Source organism: Anas acuta, chromosome 2 (assembly GCF_963932015.1).
Source record: "Anas acuta chromosome 2, bAnaAcu1.1, whole genome shotgun sequence".
NCBI lineage: Eukaryota > Metazoa > Chordata > Aves > Anseriformes > Anatidae > Anas > Anas acuta.
This window is the reverse complement of record NC_088980.1, coordinates 123958589-123973889: the sequence shown is the minus strand read 5'-3', so window position 1 is coordinate 123973889 and position 15301 is coordinate 123958589. Positions and strand designations below refer to the sequence as shown.

At 47.2% G+C, this 15301-nt stretch overlaps 1 protein-coding gene across 1 annotated transcript in view; it reads left to right on the top strand.

Moving 5' to 3' along the window:
* Window positions 1–2972: 2972 nt before the first annotated feature.
* The window catches only part of SLCO5A1 (solute carrier organic anion transporter family member 5A1), a 72837-nt gene continuing 60508 nt past the window's right edge, over window positions 2973–15301 (top strand). The window contains exons 1-2 of the mRNA XM_068672053.1: window positions 2973–3259; window positions 3856–5100. Of these exons, the coding sequence (XP_068528154.1) occupies window positions 4227–5100 (874 nt within the window). The 5' untranslated portion in view covers window positions 2973–3259; window positions 3856–4226. The remainder of the gene's footprint in view (window positions 3260–3855; window positions 5101–15301) is intronic.

Here is a 15301-nt window from a genome sequence, read left to right as displayed (position 1 = left end):
TTTTTTTTTTTTTAATTTAATGTAATTATTTTAATATGCTTATAGTCAGTCCCACTTTCAGGATGCTTGAGTAGCTTTTTCAAACATACTTAAACACTGGGCTTTTGCTTTGAGAAGGAAGGTCTAATTCTGAATGCAGCTGATGAAACTATCTTAAGTAGATTCACTATTGCTTACCTCCTCAGACTTTGCATCTGCATAAAACAGTCATTACTACAGAGCCATTACTATGGCTACCATAGGTGGCATGGTCTCTATCCTGCAATTAGGCACTCAAAGGGAAGCCCATACTTACAGCAGTGGTGCCAGCCCCAGCCCTGCACCAGACAAGGCATGTGAGAGCCTTCCCCGAGCTACCTCTGCAGGCAGCCTCATCACCTGCGGCTTCTGGCGTGGCCACTGGGACTCACACAAGCCCAGCTCATTACCTGACCTGATATGTGCAGTGTTAGCATCGATAGCCATCACCCCTAAGCTTAACCATTAGTCTTTAGACAGCCCTTTCACTTTTCTTCCATTCCCGTATTACTTTGCATCTCCCTTGCATTCACAGTTTCTTAATTTCCTTCATGAACCTGTAGCTGGCTACTCTGGAGACTGATAAAAGTTAAAGTGGATTTATCTGAGCAGTGATCTGAGTGTGGTTAAGCTCATTTCTTGTACTAAATGAGCTCTTTAGTTTAGACTCTGATGCTACAAATGCTCTCTCTGATGTCCCAAATAAAAATAACGAGCTGCTCTCTCGGAGCTGTGAGCAGCCCTCAGGAGCTCATTAGGACACTGGCTCGGTGAGGATCCCCGAGGAACGAAGTTACTTGTCCTTTTGCTTTATGCTTCCCAGTGCTCACACTCCAGGAGGACCCAAAGCCCATTAGCCTCCTAATGCACATCCTGTTTTGCTTATTGCTTTATTAATAGTGGGCTGGGAACGAAGAGCAGATGTTGCCCCAAAATGGCAGCAGTGTTAGGGAAAAGGGGAAGGAAGATAAGCGAACTTATTGCATTTGTGGCATAGTGTTGAGTGGAAAACCTGGTTGAAAATGTGAAATTCTGAAGGAAGGGCAGAGCCATCAACTAACACCACCCTACAGCTGAGGTCTTCCCCCCCTTCATGGGCTGGAACTGATCAGGCTGAAACACCTCATTGGGCATCAGCGGTTCCCCGTACTTACAAAAACATGTGAACCCCCAAATCCATCACAACCATAAAGTGTGATCTTCTGTTGTGTCAGCCCATGCCTTAACCTAACAAAATGGAAACTGTATTATTTTCCAGTTGTAGCCATAAACAACTGGTTTGTAACACCAATTGATTACTGGATGCTTGAGGGAGATCGTGCATTTTAAATTTACTGAGGTGAAACGTTAAAAGCAGAAAATCTGCACAATATCTTATGCATTTATATCTTATTGTGAACTTGGGGACCATTACTGCACCTTCTGTAATCACCCTGTCAAAGCCTCTCCTAGTGAAGACAGTAATATTGATTTCCCTTTCATCATTTGGCACTGGATGTTCATATCCACTGCAGACTGCAAATGCTCTCTTTGCTCAGCTAACCTATTATTTAAGTATTCAGAGCCAAAAGAAAGCAGGTAAGTCTGGCCTTTTGGCAGCTGTAGTTAGCTGGAGTAGCTTCCTAAAACAAACACCTTCATCTTATATGAAGGATCATTTTCTCTCTTGATATGTTTGCTGCTGCAGAAAGAATTGAAGCTGTACTTGCTTGCAGGCTGTTTGCAGCAGCTGTGAAGGCTGGAAATGCTTCCTAACCCTTATATTTTTCCATGGGGTTGGATAACACTTTTCCAATATCTACAGCTGTTCTGTGATCTCACAAAAAGTATTGTTTGTATACAGTAATGGCTGGGAATCCTGGCTGTAGAACAAGATCCCAAAGCTGAGGTGTAAATACATATCCAGAAGGCTTACAAGCTAGTTACTGGTTCCTATACTAGTTAAATATGACTGAGATACTGAAGTCTAAGAGATTACTGACAGCTGAATAGGTTACTACCAGCTGCCTACCAGCTGGATTACTTGTCTCTTCTCAGGGATGGCTCAGTGAGACGGCTGAGACGAAGCAAGAGCTCGTTCCTATTGAACTGGGCTATCCTTTCTTCCTCTTTTCCCATCCTTCCCTCTCTCCCCACTGAACTGAACAACTCCACTAAACAACTACTGAACTCGAGGCACCTCACCAACAGGAGAAACCTGGCAAAAGCTTGGGAAGAAAAGGTAGTGCTTTGGCTGTGTTGAGTTTGACCTGGCTGAGTCAAAGAGATGTCAAGCATGAATTTAAAATAGAGGATGGTATCTTATGATCTTATTGATCAAGATTATACATAAGCAACCAAATGTAGTGACTTAAACTCAGTGACTGAATCTCAGACATTCCCTTTTTTGATGAAGGGGACCCAAATCCAAACTAAATCCTCCAGCCTGCCAGCAAAGCACTGGATATGATCTATTCAGAAACGCATAGGATAGTATATTATTTTGGTGCATTCTTTAGTTATTAGTTTACGGTAAAGCTTAGGTGAAAAAGAGGAATGCCTTGTCAGGTCACTCTCTGTCAGTCCACAACAAATGTTAACGATTTGCAGGACTGTCTAAAAGGGCTTCAAAAGCAGAGAGAGCTGGGGGAAAATAAAGCAGTGTGATTCAAGATATCATGCCAACTGAGAGAAGGGGGTGCAAACGAACACTCCAAACTCCCATTTTTCCAGGTTGTGTGTGTGTTTCCCACTTTAGGACGTGGCTTTGGTTGGAGACAAGCCCCTGCACAGAACGGACCTCCAGGCCACCTGGTTTTCTATTTTCCCTAAAGCATGCCTTTGTCGTTTCTTCTCACTTTCCAACAGATGCTGCACTTGAGGTATCACCTCCCGAGCCTTTCATCGCCTTGCCCACAGCACGGTGCAGCGGGGCACCCCCGGGGGCTGCCAGAGGCACCCGCGCCCCGCCGGCTTCGCGGGGACAAGCACCAAGTTGCGGCCCCCGGCGGCTCCAGAGGAGAGGCGTCCGGGGGGGCTCTGCAAACTCCTGCAACTCCTCCAGCCCCAGCCCCAGCTCCAGCCCCGTCTCGGGCAAGCCCCGAGCCGCTGATCCGCTCTCCCCAGCCGGGCCGCGGCCGCGCCTGCGCTGCCCGGGGAAGGCGGGGGGGGACCGGGGGAGCCCGGCGGGAGGTGACAGCCGCCGAGGGGGCGCAGGGCCCGGCTGGCTGCCGGCTCGGCCCCGGGCTGCGCCGCAGGCACGGTGAGTAAAGCCCCGTCTTCCCCCTCCGCGACTGCCGGGGAAGGGACCCCCACGGGGGAGGGACCCACCCCGGACAGGGAACCCCCCCGCGGTGAGGAAACCCCCGGGGTCCACGTCCCCGTCCTTGTCCCCATCCCTGCCCGGTGCTCCGATGCGGCTGGGGGGGGGGGGCGTCTCGTCGCTGGGGCTGCCGCTGCCTCCGCCGCCCGCCCTCCCCTCGGCTGCACCGAGCTGCTGCGGGGAGACAAAAGCGGACAAAGGAGGCAGGCAGAAGGCGCGTTGCACGGCACGGCACGGCACGGCACAGCACGGCACGGCACAGCACGGCGCCGGGCGCTGCCGTGTGTCGGGGGACCCCCTGCGAGCCGTGCCGGCGGGGCACGTTGGGGCTGCCTGCCCCGGCCCCGCCGCCGCCCGGGCTTTGTTCCCCCGCCGTCCTCCCGATTTATGCCGGCGCCGTTATTTTTAGCCCCGGGGAGGAGAAGCTTGGCGCGGCCACCTCTGCCCCGAGGGGCGGCGGGGGAAGGAGGGAGGGAGGGAGCGGGGCGGGCGCGCTGGGACGGGCGCCGCTGACCTCCCCGCTCTCCGTCCCGCAGGTCGGCGGCCGCCCCCCCCTCCCCCGGAGCTGTGTCACCGGCGGCGAGGAGCGAGGATGAGGGCTGCGGAGCGGCGCTGGGGGGCGGCAGCCGCCGGCAGCGGGGGCTCCCCGGCGGGCCCGCGGCCCCTCGAGCGACTCGGCGGCAGGACGGAGCCGCAGGAGCCTCCGGCATCGGACACGTGCGGCGGGGCGGCCGGCGGCCGCGGCTAGGGCCACCCCCGTCCCCTCCCTCCTCCTCCTCCTCCTCCTTCTTCTCCTCCTCCTCCTCCCTCCGCGCTATGCTGCACGCCCGCCGGGCCCCTCAGCGCGCCGGGCGCACGGCGCCGATGGAGCCGAGCGGGCCGCTCTGAGGCCGCCGCCGGTCGCAGCATGGCCTCGGCGGGCAGCCCGGCGCCGCGGAGCCCCGGGGCGGAGCGGCCGGAGGCGGGTGCGCGGTGCCGCAGCCTGCCCGTGCTCGGCTCCCCCCTGGCGGCCGGGGGCGGCGGCGGCGGCGGCGGCGGAGCCCCCCCGGGCCACGCCGTCTCGGCGGCTCCTGCTCAGGACGAGGGAGCCGGGGCTGCCCGGCCCCCGGCAGCCGCCGCCGTCGGGAGCCTGCCCCGCAGGACGGAGGTGCCGAGCCGGGGGGTGCCCCCCGGAGCGCCCCCTCCGCCGGCGCTGCTGCTGGCGGGGCCGCCGGGCAGAGCGTGCCTGCGGGCGGTGCTGGCGGACTCGCGGTTCTTCTTGGTGTGCATGTGCTTCCTGACCTTCATCCAGTCCCTCATGGTGTCCGGCTACCTGAGCAGCGTCATCACCACCATCGAGCGGAGATACAGCCTGAAGAGCTCGGAGTCGGGGCTGCTGGTCAGCTGCTTCGACATCGGGAGCCTGGTGGTGGTGGTGTTCATCAGCTACTTTGGGGGGCGCGGGCGGAGGCCGCTCTGGCTGGCCGTAGGGGGGTTCTTCATCGCGCTGGGGGCCGCGCTCTTCTCCCTACCTCACTTCATCTCCCCGCCGTACCAGATCCAGGAACTGAACTCCTCCGTCAGTAACGAGGGCTTGTGCGTGACCGGCAATGGCACCGCCAAAGAGCAGTGGGACTCGCCGGCCTGCGTCAAGGACTCCGGTGGCAATGATCACTCCCTCTATGTAGCTTTATTCATTTGTGCCCAAATCCTCATTGGCATGGGCTCGACACCCATCTATACTTTGGGACCAACCTACTTGGATGACAATGTCAAGAAAGAAAACGCCTCGCTTTACCTAGGTAAGGCATCCGTGCTGAAAGGCTGAACCCCAGGTCTCTGAGGCGCCGTACCTTCTGAACAGCACCCGTGCTAAGTTTTCCTTCTAAAGTAAACTTTTGAGTTAAAATCACCCTGCTTTCCTACTTTAAAATGTTCCTTCCCCCCCTTTCTCGTGAGATGGTGAACAGCAGTAACAGGTGAAGCCAAGGCAGCGTGTGTAAAAGTGGCTGCACTCACACCCTGCTGCATGCGTAGCAGGACATCAGAGAAGGTCGTCCTCTCTAAGGCTTTTCAGCACTTGACTTGAGCAGGTGACTTCTTCGGCAAGCAGCGTTAAAGTTAGCCGTTCCCCTTCAAAGATTTCTTTTTGCTAATACAGAAGCAATATATTTCCAAATTTCGGTCAGCCTGCCTTTAGCTTAGACTATCTATAATGCTAATGTTTTATTAGTACTTTGACAGATTTTTACATGCTTTGTTTTACTTTTCCAGAATTTAACTAGCACTGAATTTTGGCAGCAAATCATCTGGCAACTCAGAATGAGTTAAAAAAAACACACAACAACTTTGATAAAATAGCAAATGAAAACCTTCAGGGTTAAGAGCTCAGTTAGGGGAGCTCAAAGAACACCACAAAACCACAGTTTTATATACCGTTAATATATCTAGCACCTGGCTTTTGGCAGGTACAAATAGTCTTCTTGACAGTCGTCCTATGATGAGAGAAAAGAGTTTCTTGAGTAACTGGGTACTGAACTTTTTTGGAGTTTGGAGATCACCATGATTTTTTGATAGCATGTGTAATGTGAGGGAAGATTGTTCTCTGAATTCTCTTAGTATCTTACATGATTCTGTGAGAAATGAATCCCACTCCTTCAAATAAGTTTCAAATAAAGGGAGGCACTTATGGTGCTGGGAGAGCTGTGAAATGGTTGTGGATGCTCAGCACTCCCATTTTCGGTTTAATTTGCTACATCGTTACGATAACCTTGGAGATAATCATTCCGTGTAAAATAGACTGTCACAAAAGGAATACACACAGCGTGTCTGTAATTACTTTGTTAAGCAGAAGTAATGGTCTGGATCTGTGTTTTTTATTCCTTTTGACCTGTTCTTCAGCAATTTGGCTGCTCCCTGAACCATTTTAAAGCCAGTTCTAAGTGCAGTGTCGTGAGAAAGCCTTGGGCATTGTTAGGCTTTAGAAGGAAAGATGGGGATTCTCTGTGGTTTTTCTCCTGTTTTCACAACATTGCCGATGTGAATTATTTGATAAAGCATTTTCCCTCTCTCCCCACCCGCTGAGAAAGGTTAACTGGTATGGAAATTTCTATTAACCTGGAATCAGCTCTGTTGGCGGTACAGAAAAGCAAAGAATCTTCTTGTTGAGGTTCCTAACTGTATTTTGGAGCAGTAGAGAGGGGTCTGAAACTTTCTCCAGTAGATGATTTCATACAGTCCTCAGAAACAAGGAAGAAAAAGGAGGAATAGTTGCAGGCAAGACATGAAGGGCAAAAAAGAGGAACGGTGTGAGAGATGGAAAAAAGCCCTTGCCCAAGGGGGAAGCAAGGTCAGCATTTGTTTGGAAGTCCTTACTGCAGGAGAAGCTATGCTTGCCATGAAAGTACTCCTACCGCAGGAAATCGTAACAAAGTGACTCAGATAACTTAATTACTGCAAAGATCAGCCTTAAAGTTAACAAAGGTAAAGGACACCAGCAGCTGTTGGAAGACTGTGTGTGACCCTGGAGCTCACACTGAATTCTCTTTGATCTATAGTGGGAATACCCTCGTAGATTTGATGTTCGTATGTAGTGATTCAGAGCAGTGAAGATGAGATACCATCTGAGGAGTAAATGCAAATTTTATGCCAGCCATCTGATAATACTATCAGATCCACAGGGAAAAGAATTACAATGAACACAAAGCACATTTTGAAAACAGAGTAAGATATATCATCGCTTTCTGTCAATTTTTCAGCTACAAGCAATGTTGCTTGCCACTGGAAATTGAGGTGTTATGTTTTTAAACAATGTGAGATTTTGAAGAAACCTTCACTAGTTCAGGTTTGAATAATTACCTCTACCTTAGGCTTAAGTCAAAGGCTTTTTGAGGGGCAGGAGTATAATCTGAGTTCTGTGGAAAGAAATAAAAAGAGCATTGTTGATGTGAGCAAACCTGGATTTTGGAGCTCCTCCAAGGTCTGGAATGTCTCATGTCCAGCCGGGCACAGGGATGGGATACAGGTGGTAAGGGCATGGCTTGTCGGGCCAGCCAGCACACATCCTGCATTGTGCAATGCTCATTTCTCAAGGCAGTGTGGTTTTTTTACAGGGGCAAGTTATGCAAATGGTGTCAAAATGTAAAATGCATGTGTGCATGTAGCTGTGAGCTAACAAAAAAAATCTTGGACTGGGCTGTTCAGAGGTTTTTGAAAAGAAAAGAAAGCCTGGTGAAACAGATCCCATCGACACAAGAACACATCTCAGTGAAGATGAGTTAATTTCAAAATAGAAGTATCCTCTAACACAGAGTGGAAAGTCCCTACTGTGTTTGTAATCAAGTTGGTGTTGCATGCTGTGTTTTCTTTGTAGGAGAAGTAACATCAATATGTGTTCAAATGGGAAAAGTTTGTTTAGAAGTGTGTATGTTGTAAAAGCTCCATGGAGCTGCACAACTCAGCTCTTCAGCTCAAGTTTGCCCACTAATTGTAGGGTGCTAAAGCCCCCTCGGTATCACTAATCCTGATTCTGCAAAAACTCACCTTATGCGGCCGTGGAAGCTATTTTATTTATTTTCCGAGTTAATCCAGCTCGGGGCTCGAGTGGCAATAGCATATCCTCTTAAGTGTAGGCATGCAAGCTCAATGTGGACAGCTGTTTTAACATTCCTGGCTGGAAGTCCTGCTCTCAGAAAAAACATATTTGATGCTTATACATAGTCTCTTGGCTGCCTACACATAAGTCCATCTGTCGGGGTGGCACTGCGCCAGTTTACAAGGTGGTATGTCATTTTTAGTAGGACAAAGGTGCCAAGCAGGGATGTGTGTTTGGGCCGCCTGCATAGCAATGTGCAAGCTCACCCTTCTGTGGGATGTTTCTTCCTTGTGAAGGCAGAGCTTAGGGTCCTCCTGCCCCCCGGCCCCGGCGGTGCTTTGATGCCACAACGCTGACTTTGAGAAAATGCATGACATCAGACTTGGGAACAAGTCAGGATTGTAACAGGTGCCTAGGAAATACAAGAACTGGCTCCGTTAATCGCAGATAATCCAAAAGGGAAGTTACACGCTTTCTGTAAAAACTGGGCAATTGCTAAGTTGTCTTTGTCTGCTTCTGAAGTCTCTCCCTTCTGTGCTTGGCCATAAGGTGTGCAGGTAATTACATCAGGGTGAAAACCCTTCCATTTCATTTGGAATCGGGTTGGACTTCCCAAGTCTGTTTTTGTACTCCTGATGGTGTTTCTGCTACCAATCAAATTCTAAAACTTAACTTAGACATAGTGTGTTTTTGTAGAGATCCAGAAGTCTGTCTCGACTATGAGTTTACTTTGTGTTTGTGTCATGAATTATAGGAACTGTTTCTGAAATTAGCTGTAGGACTTGGAAAATGAAGGTTTATTAGCAGCGTTATAGTGCCTGAATAATTTCTAAATACTTTTGTGTATTTTGCAAGTGGATGTTTTAATAACAAAGGAATTTCCTTTGAAAATTCATGCATAAGACAGCATTAGTTTTACAGAAATACTGTGTTAATGAGAACATTTCGGCATTCAGGAATATTTTACTTTCACCAGTACCCCGGAAAAGACTGGTGGATGAATTAATTGTTGTGCTAGGGATGATTTATTCTCACATTCCAGCATGCTATAGGCTGGTGATGATGGGATATTAGAAAATGGCCTAAGGAAGTTTAATTTAAGGCAGGCTTTCTGTAGCTTTGGGAACAAACAGTAATTACAAAATGCAAAGATAAAGCTTTTATGGGAGAATAGCAGAAAAATTGGATAAATGTGTGTAAATAGGGTTGGTACAGATAATGGCATAGGAGCCAGGGGAGTAAAATCCTTTCCTAACGTGGAAGAAGAATAAATATTTAGACTGGTTTCCAAAATATTTGGACTCCGGCTTTGTTTTCAGGAGGATCATTTGTGGGCTGCTATTTCTAACATTAGCAAAAGGGCATCAAAGTTGTAACTGGCAAAAATGCTCACAAGCGTTTTTCACTGCTTGCTCTATTTCCTATTTAAATGAGCAGTGTGCTCAGGTTATTCCTCAAATACGGGATTAGTTTGTCTGAGTGAAAGCTACTCCTTGGTTTATCCATGGGCTAGCACAAAGAGCTGGCCCACCAGCAGCCCTTTGTATGGATGTGGGCTTGCTTGCTTCATGCAGCAGCTGGGCAGAGCTGGCTGCAGCCCGAGAGCACTGTGCTCTGGGCTGGCCTTAGCATCTTGTGATGTAGGTGAAGCAGCTGCAGGTCTCTTTGTGCATATGGATTATGTTGTACCGTGCTTCTTGGGCATTCCTGTAACCTCTTTTATGTCAAAATGCTGATCAGGCAGCAGGCATTGTTCCTAATGATTATTTAAAGTGCCATTGTGCAGCTTTATTGCCCTATTCTACAGCTAAGGGAATGGCAATAGAAAGGCAAATTCTACTTTTCTGCTTTAGTCTCCTGCTCCCAGGTGGACTGCTACATTTTTTCCATAGTGTAATCCTCGGTATCATTTTTTTACAGGCATTGAGAGGAGGGGTTGTGAGCACTGTGTGCATATAATAAGTTCAGTGAAGGGTGGGTGCAGCCCAGTCTTCTTCTTCAGAAAACTCTGAAGTTTTCTGCCTGCAGAGTTTGATGGTGAGAGTGGTACACCTTCACGTGCATGGTCAGGATCGTGTCCCTAAGGGGTGCTTCCTGCATCTCTCCCCTCGTGTCCCTGCCATTAACCATGTCATCGTTCACAAGCAGCTCTATTGACAAGGCGTCACTGGCAGTAACTGGCAAAATGAGGTTTGCCCTTTTTAGGAGCAAGAAGAGGCTTTTATATACATATATACTTGCCTGATAGCCTGTTTCCCTTTATATTAGATAACAAAATTAGGTGGGACCCAGGAGTCTGAAGTTCAGTGGGGTCTCAGTCCCAATTATTGTCCTTACTTAGCGCTTGTCACATGTCAGCCTTCTGGGTCTGAAAGTGCCCTTTTCACCCGCTCATGCTCGGGAATGCTGTTTTCTTGGAGAGCAGCTCTTTCCTCCCAGGAGAGCCTCTGCCGCCATCCAGATTTCAGCAGACAAATGTCTGAACTTGCAGAGTTCCCCAGAGGATCTCGGAAACTTAGACATGAAAGCAGCCTTTGAGTAACAGCTTGTCTGTACCTTCTCCCAGGGACTGGAGGCTTGGGATCCAGTGTCTAGTTACCCCGGAGCTGGAAACTTTAGCTCAATACCCTGCCTATTTTGTAAGGAGTTCACGTAACCACTGCTGCTGCAGGTGGGTTGGAGTGTAAATGGCTGAGGATGCTTTGTGGTTTCTGTAGCTTCCCTTAACACTCATGAAGTGGCCACCTCACCTGTCCAGGCTTAATTTATGCTGGTATAAGTCATGAAAGTGCTTCTACAGTCAGAGGAGTGTGTCATCTAGGTGTGCAGATGGGCTTTCTCCCTACCCTCATACAAAGATAAATAGCTTTCTGTGCAGAGAACACAGATAGGTGTTTAAACTGGGCTCGACCTGCCAGCATCTAAAAGTATTAATCAGGGGATTTTTAAAACTGGTGAGTGGATTTTGTCCATGGGTTTTAAAAGGGCAGAAAAGTAACTCAATCGCATGAGAATCTTTCTATAGTCTCACCCTTTATTTTTAACCTGTTTTTGGTCTTCATCCTGATAATATTCTTAGAGCCTCTATTCAGTTTTGGTCTTTGTTATTTTTACATACCTTTTATATTTCTTTCGAAAACAATTGAGAAGTGGAAGGGGAAGAGGAAAGACCCAGGTGGACTGCTGTGTGAGCTCTGATGGCAGAGCAAGCCAGTGGCCTTCCTCAAACATGAATCATCCACAGAGTTATCGAAGTTTCAGCTCCCGGTCCAAGGGTGCCTCTGCAAACCCATCAGCAGCCACAAGCAATGCTCGGAGTCGTCAGGGCTGGGGTCTGAAGCATCACAGAGATTGTCACTTAAGTCAGCCAGATCTGTACCCCAGCTCCTTCCAAGTGCCCAGGAAAAAAGAAAAAAAAGGGACATTTCCCATGGTGGGAAAGAATACGTCAGTGTACTGCAGCACAGAGAGAAATGGGCTATGTCCTGCTTTGTCTCTGAGCAGGACAGTGCAGTTGGGAGTTTGTGCATCTGTTGTGCTGTCATGGGGCCAGAAATTCATGCATGCCACGCAGTGCTACCGGGAGAGCTCACGGACCTGGGTCTTTCCTTTTCTCTTTCCTACAGCCTTCTCTTCTGCACAGCCAATTTGTTCTTGCTTGAGAATCTGGGAGGTGTGAGCACAGAAACTCAAGTGCTGCATTGTGCTGCACTCACAGCTGGTAGTGTAATTGGGAGGCACTGATTCTCAGACAGGTAAACAGCTTATTTGGCATGAGGAGAAAAAAAAAAGCATGTATTTTTTCTCGTAATTTGGAAAAGCTGATACAAACATTATTGAAAGACAATAAACACAAACTGTATGATGTGAAGTGCCTGTAGAACAGCACTGGTTGTGCACTCCTGTAATGTTCCTCTGAGTCTCCTCTCCATTTTCCATGCAGGTGCTTTTGTAGCAGCTTGCTTTCTTTTCAGTGTCTTGCTGGGATTTTTTTTTGGTTGCTTCCATTTTCTCCCACACCTGTATTGATTTTAACACTTCCTTTACATTGCAGCATGCACTGCAGGACCTCAGTCTGACAGTTACCTCCACTCCTGTGATTGTTGGTGCTTACAGGAGGAGAGTGAAAGCTTCAAGAGCCTCAGCATGCATTTTCTTAAAATCCAGTGCTGCTCTGACATGAGCTACCACTTCTCCACTCATTTGAATTTAGTCAGCTTTTGTGAGTTAGCAGCAAAATATATATCATATATTTATGTGTATATATATATCCATATATCCTATATGGATATATTTATAATATATCCTATATTTATGTGTCTGTTTTTAATGATTTTCTTCTGATTGATAAAAAGTAGATGTTGTATGGATTCTTCTGTGGTTTTATCCTTGCCTTTTTGCATTCATTAAACTCTTCTCCGGAGTCAAAATATTTCAGACAATCCATATATTAGCTAAACATGTCTTCTGATAGATGCTTTGCTAGCCCAGTGCTTGCTGTTGTAGTTTGCCACAGTGTTTTTCACAGTTCTGCTCCCAGTGTTTTCCTTCAGGTCTTGTGCAGGCACTTGGAGGTGCCAGGGTGCTCCTGGGGTCATGTGCTCTGAATCACACCTAGGTTCCCACTTCTTTTTTTTTTTTTTTTTTTTTTTTTTTTTTCAGTTCCTGTTTATATTAAAATCTGAACACTGGAGCTCCCCAAGAGTCATTTTAAGAAGTGCATTTGTGTAGATAAAGAGTAGATAGTGAAATAGTTGTGAGCATGCTGCTGTGGCTGCTGGCCTGTAATTACTCAAACAGAATGTGTTAAGCAAGCCTCGTTTGTGTCCAAAATATATCAATAAAGGAAATACTCTGTAAGGTATTTTCTGCTGCTGCTGTGTGATAAGCCCTCCCTGTGCTTGAGGAGAAGTTGCTGTATTCAGCTGAGTTGATGACTGGGTAGATTTTGCTATGTGTCAGACACCTCAGAACATTGCCTTTTCCACCAAAGGTCCCAAAGGAGTGAGCTCAGAGCCTTGCAGATGAAATACAAGGGAAATTCATGAGCACAGTCCCCTGATGCTGCTGGTTAGGTGGGGTTTTCGGCTGAATAGAAACCAGGAGTTTTTGAAGGAGAAGGAAAGGTTCAGTAGTGCAGGGCTGGCTGTGCCTCTTCTCTGCTGCAATGGGGAAAGCCAGAGATGCTGCTTCTGTGGAGTCCCAGAAAGCCCCTGGCAAGGCCGAGAACTTTTGAGGATTACGAGAAGAGGGAAGCTTTGCTTCCACCCATGCTTTCCTTTCCCCGAGCCCAGCATGTCCCACTATTGCCTATAGTGCCTCTCTGCACCACTGTGCAGAACGTGGCTCACCCACCCCTGGTGTTTCAGGAGCTGGGATCTAACAAGTGGTGAGGAAATAGTTTGCCACTGTCTGATTTGTAATCTGTTTTTACGTTTCTGCTTATTACTTGATTCCAGTGACTGAAAAAGAGGCTTAATAGATAGTGCACTCTTGTGGAGTGCCGATAACTTCAGCAATAACCCTCCCATTTCGAACAGTGAAAAAAATCACCTATTATAGAAAACCACTACATAACGTTGCAGATTCTCATTTTCGTGAACCTGATGAGCAATTTATGTCAACTTGATTTAATACAGCTGTTTAGTGGCAGAAATAGTGAGGGTATCTCTAGGGAGAATTTTGGTCATGGGGGAATACAGCTAACACATGAGGTTTTGATTCTGCAGTGTGGTAGTGCTGATGCACACAAATTCAGACATTCATCTGGAACGTTACGTCATTGACCTAAAATGGGAATTTCAGAAAATTAAGTTTCTTCTGTTAATAGCATGACTGAGGGCTGGAAGTGAGCTTTTGGGGTCTGAAACAAGTGTTTGTTATTTTGTTACCCCTTCTTACTTTGTAATTGGAGGAATGTAAGTCCTGTTACTGTTACACACCAAGAATAAAAAGTGCTCTGATCCCAGCACTTCATCTCTGTAATGTAATGCCACAACGTAAATCATTTCTCAAAGGCAGAGCCGAGGAGCGAATTGAGACTTAAAGAAAGAGCTTTACTCCAAAGTAGAGGTCCCAGGTAGCAATTGCCATCTCTGGATCATCTGGAAGCTCTGTGTTGGCCTCAGTGAGGGAATATTTTCATGGGGCTGTGATCATAGTGACACAGCTACAGGTGACCGGCGTGAATTCCTTTGCTGCAGAAGCAGAGGGGATTAGTTGCAAGTAGGCAGTAATAGCTCTATATTTGCTTCTGTGGCTTTTCCAGGAGCTCCAGGAGAAGGAAGATGAATACTTCTGGAAGAGTACCCTCTACATGTAGGGATACATGTACCTAAGGGTACATGTACCTGAGCCTAAGCAGAAATTGAAAACAAAATCTTTCATGATAAGCATTTTTTTTTTTTTAATGGCTGTTATGTGTTAGCAATTGATTTTTGCTTAGATGTGGATATTTTTTGTTCTTACTGAGTTTTATGGGTAATTGCTCCATCTTTGAACACTCAGAAGCAAGCAGGACACAGCAAGCAGGGAGGCATTTCACCTTGAGTACCAAAACAAAACAAAACAAAACAGGATAAGGCAATGGCAGCCATGCATTTGAGACAGTTAAAAGATCAGCCTTATATGAGAAATGAGATGTAAGCTATTGACTAGTATTTGCCCAGCCAGTTAATAGGAAAGGAGTTGAAAAAAGCTTTTACACCTATTGAGTCAGAAGGTTTGGATGCTTTTTCAGCCTAGTGTAAGGGTTGGAGATTCAGTTTACCAGACGGAAAAAGAAGAGGAATATGTGAACTAATGTAATTTGAAGAGTTTCTACACCAATGTAGTTAGAGCAGTACTTAGCCTTTGGTTAAGTAGCAATATTTTAAGTGGAAAACAGAGTATTTGGATAAGGTAAAAATGAACTGTTTATGATCAGATAGATCTCTAATTAACTTCCCTTCATCCTTACTTCTCTCTTCATCCTTCTCTGTACTCCCATGTCCAAACGTAAATCCTACAAAAAGAAGAGCACACTGTGGTCCAGTGTAGTACAATGCTTTCAGGAAAACCCCATGTTTTAGTTCTCAGAGTTTTATTTTCTGTTTTCATACATATCTTGAGTGTTACAGAGACTGAAGAAAGGGTGATGGAAGAAATGCCACAGTTCCAAGAGACATTCTCTCGGTACGTGAGAAATAACAGTTCACTGTTTGCCCAAGTCAGCACACTGAAATCTTTTGCCAACAGTTGGGTCAGAGCTGACCAGCTTCCCGTAGGAGGAGGAGATGTAACTGGCACAGACAGTGGGAGGACTGCTGAATGGTCATGGTAGAAGGGTTTGATAGCCATGAGGTTTATATTAGCACACAGACACCCTATACTATGAGCCAGCTGCTTTTTGTTTGAATTGTGCCTGACAG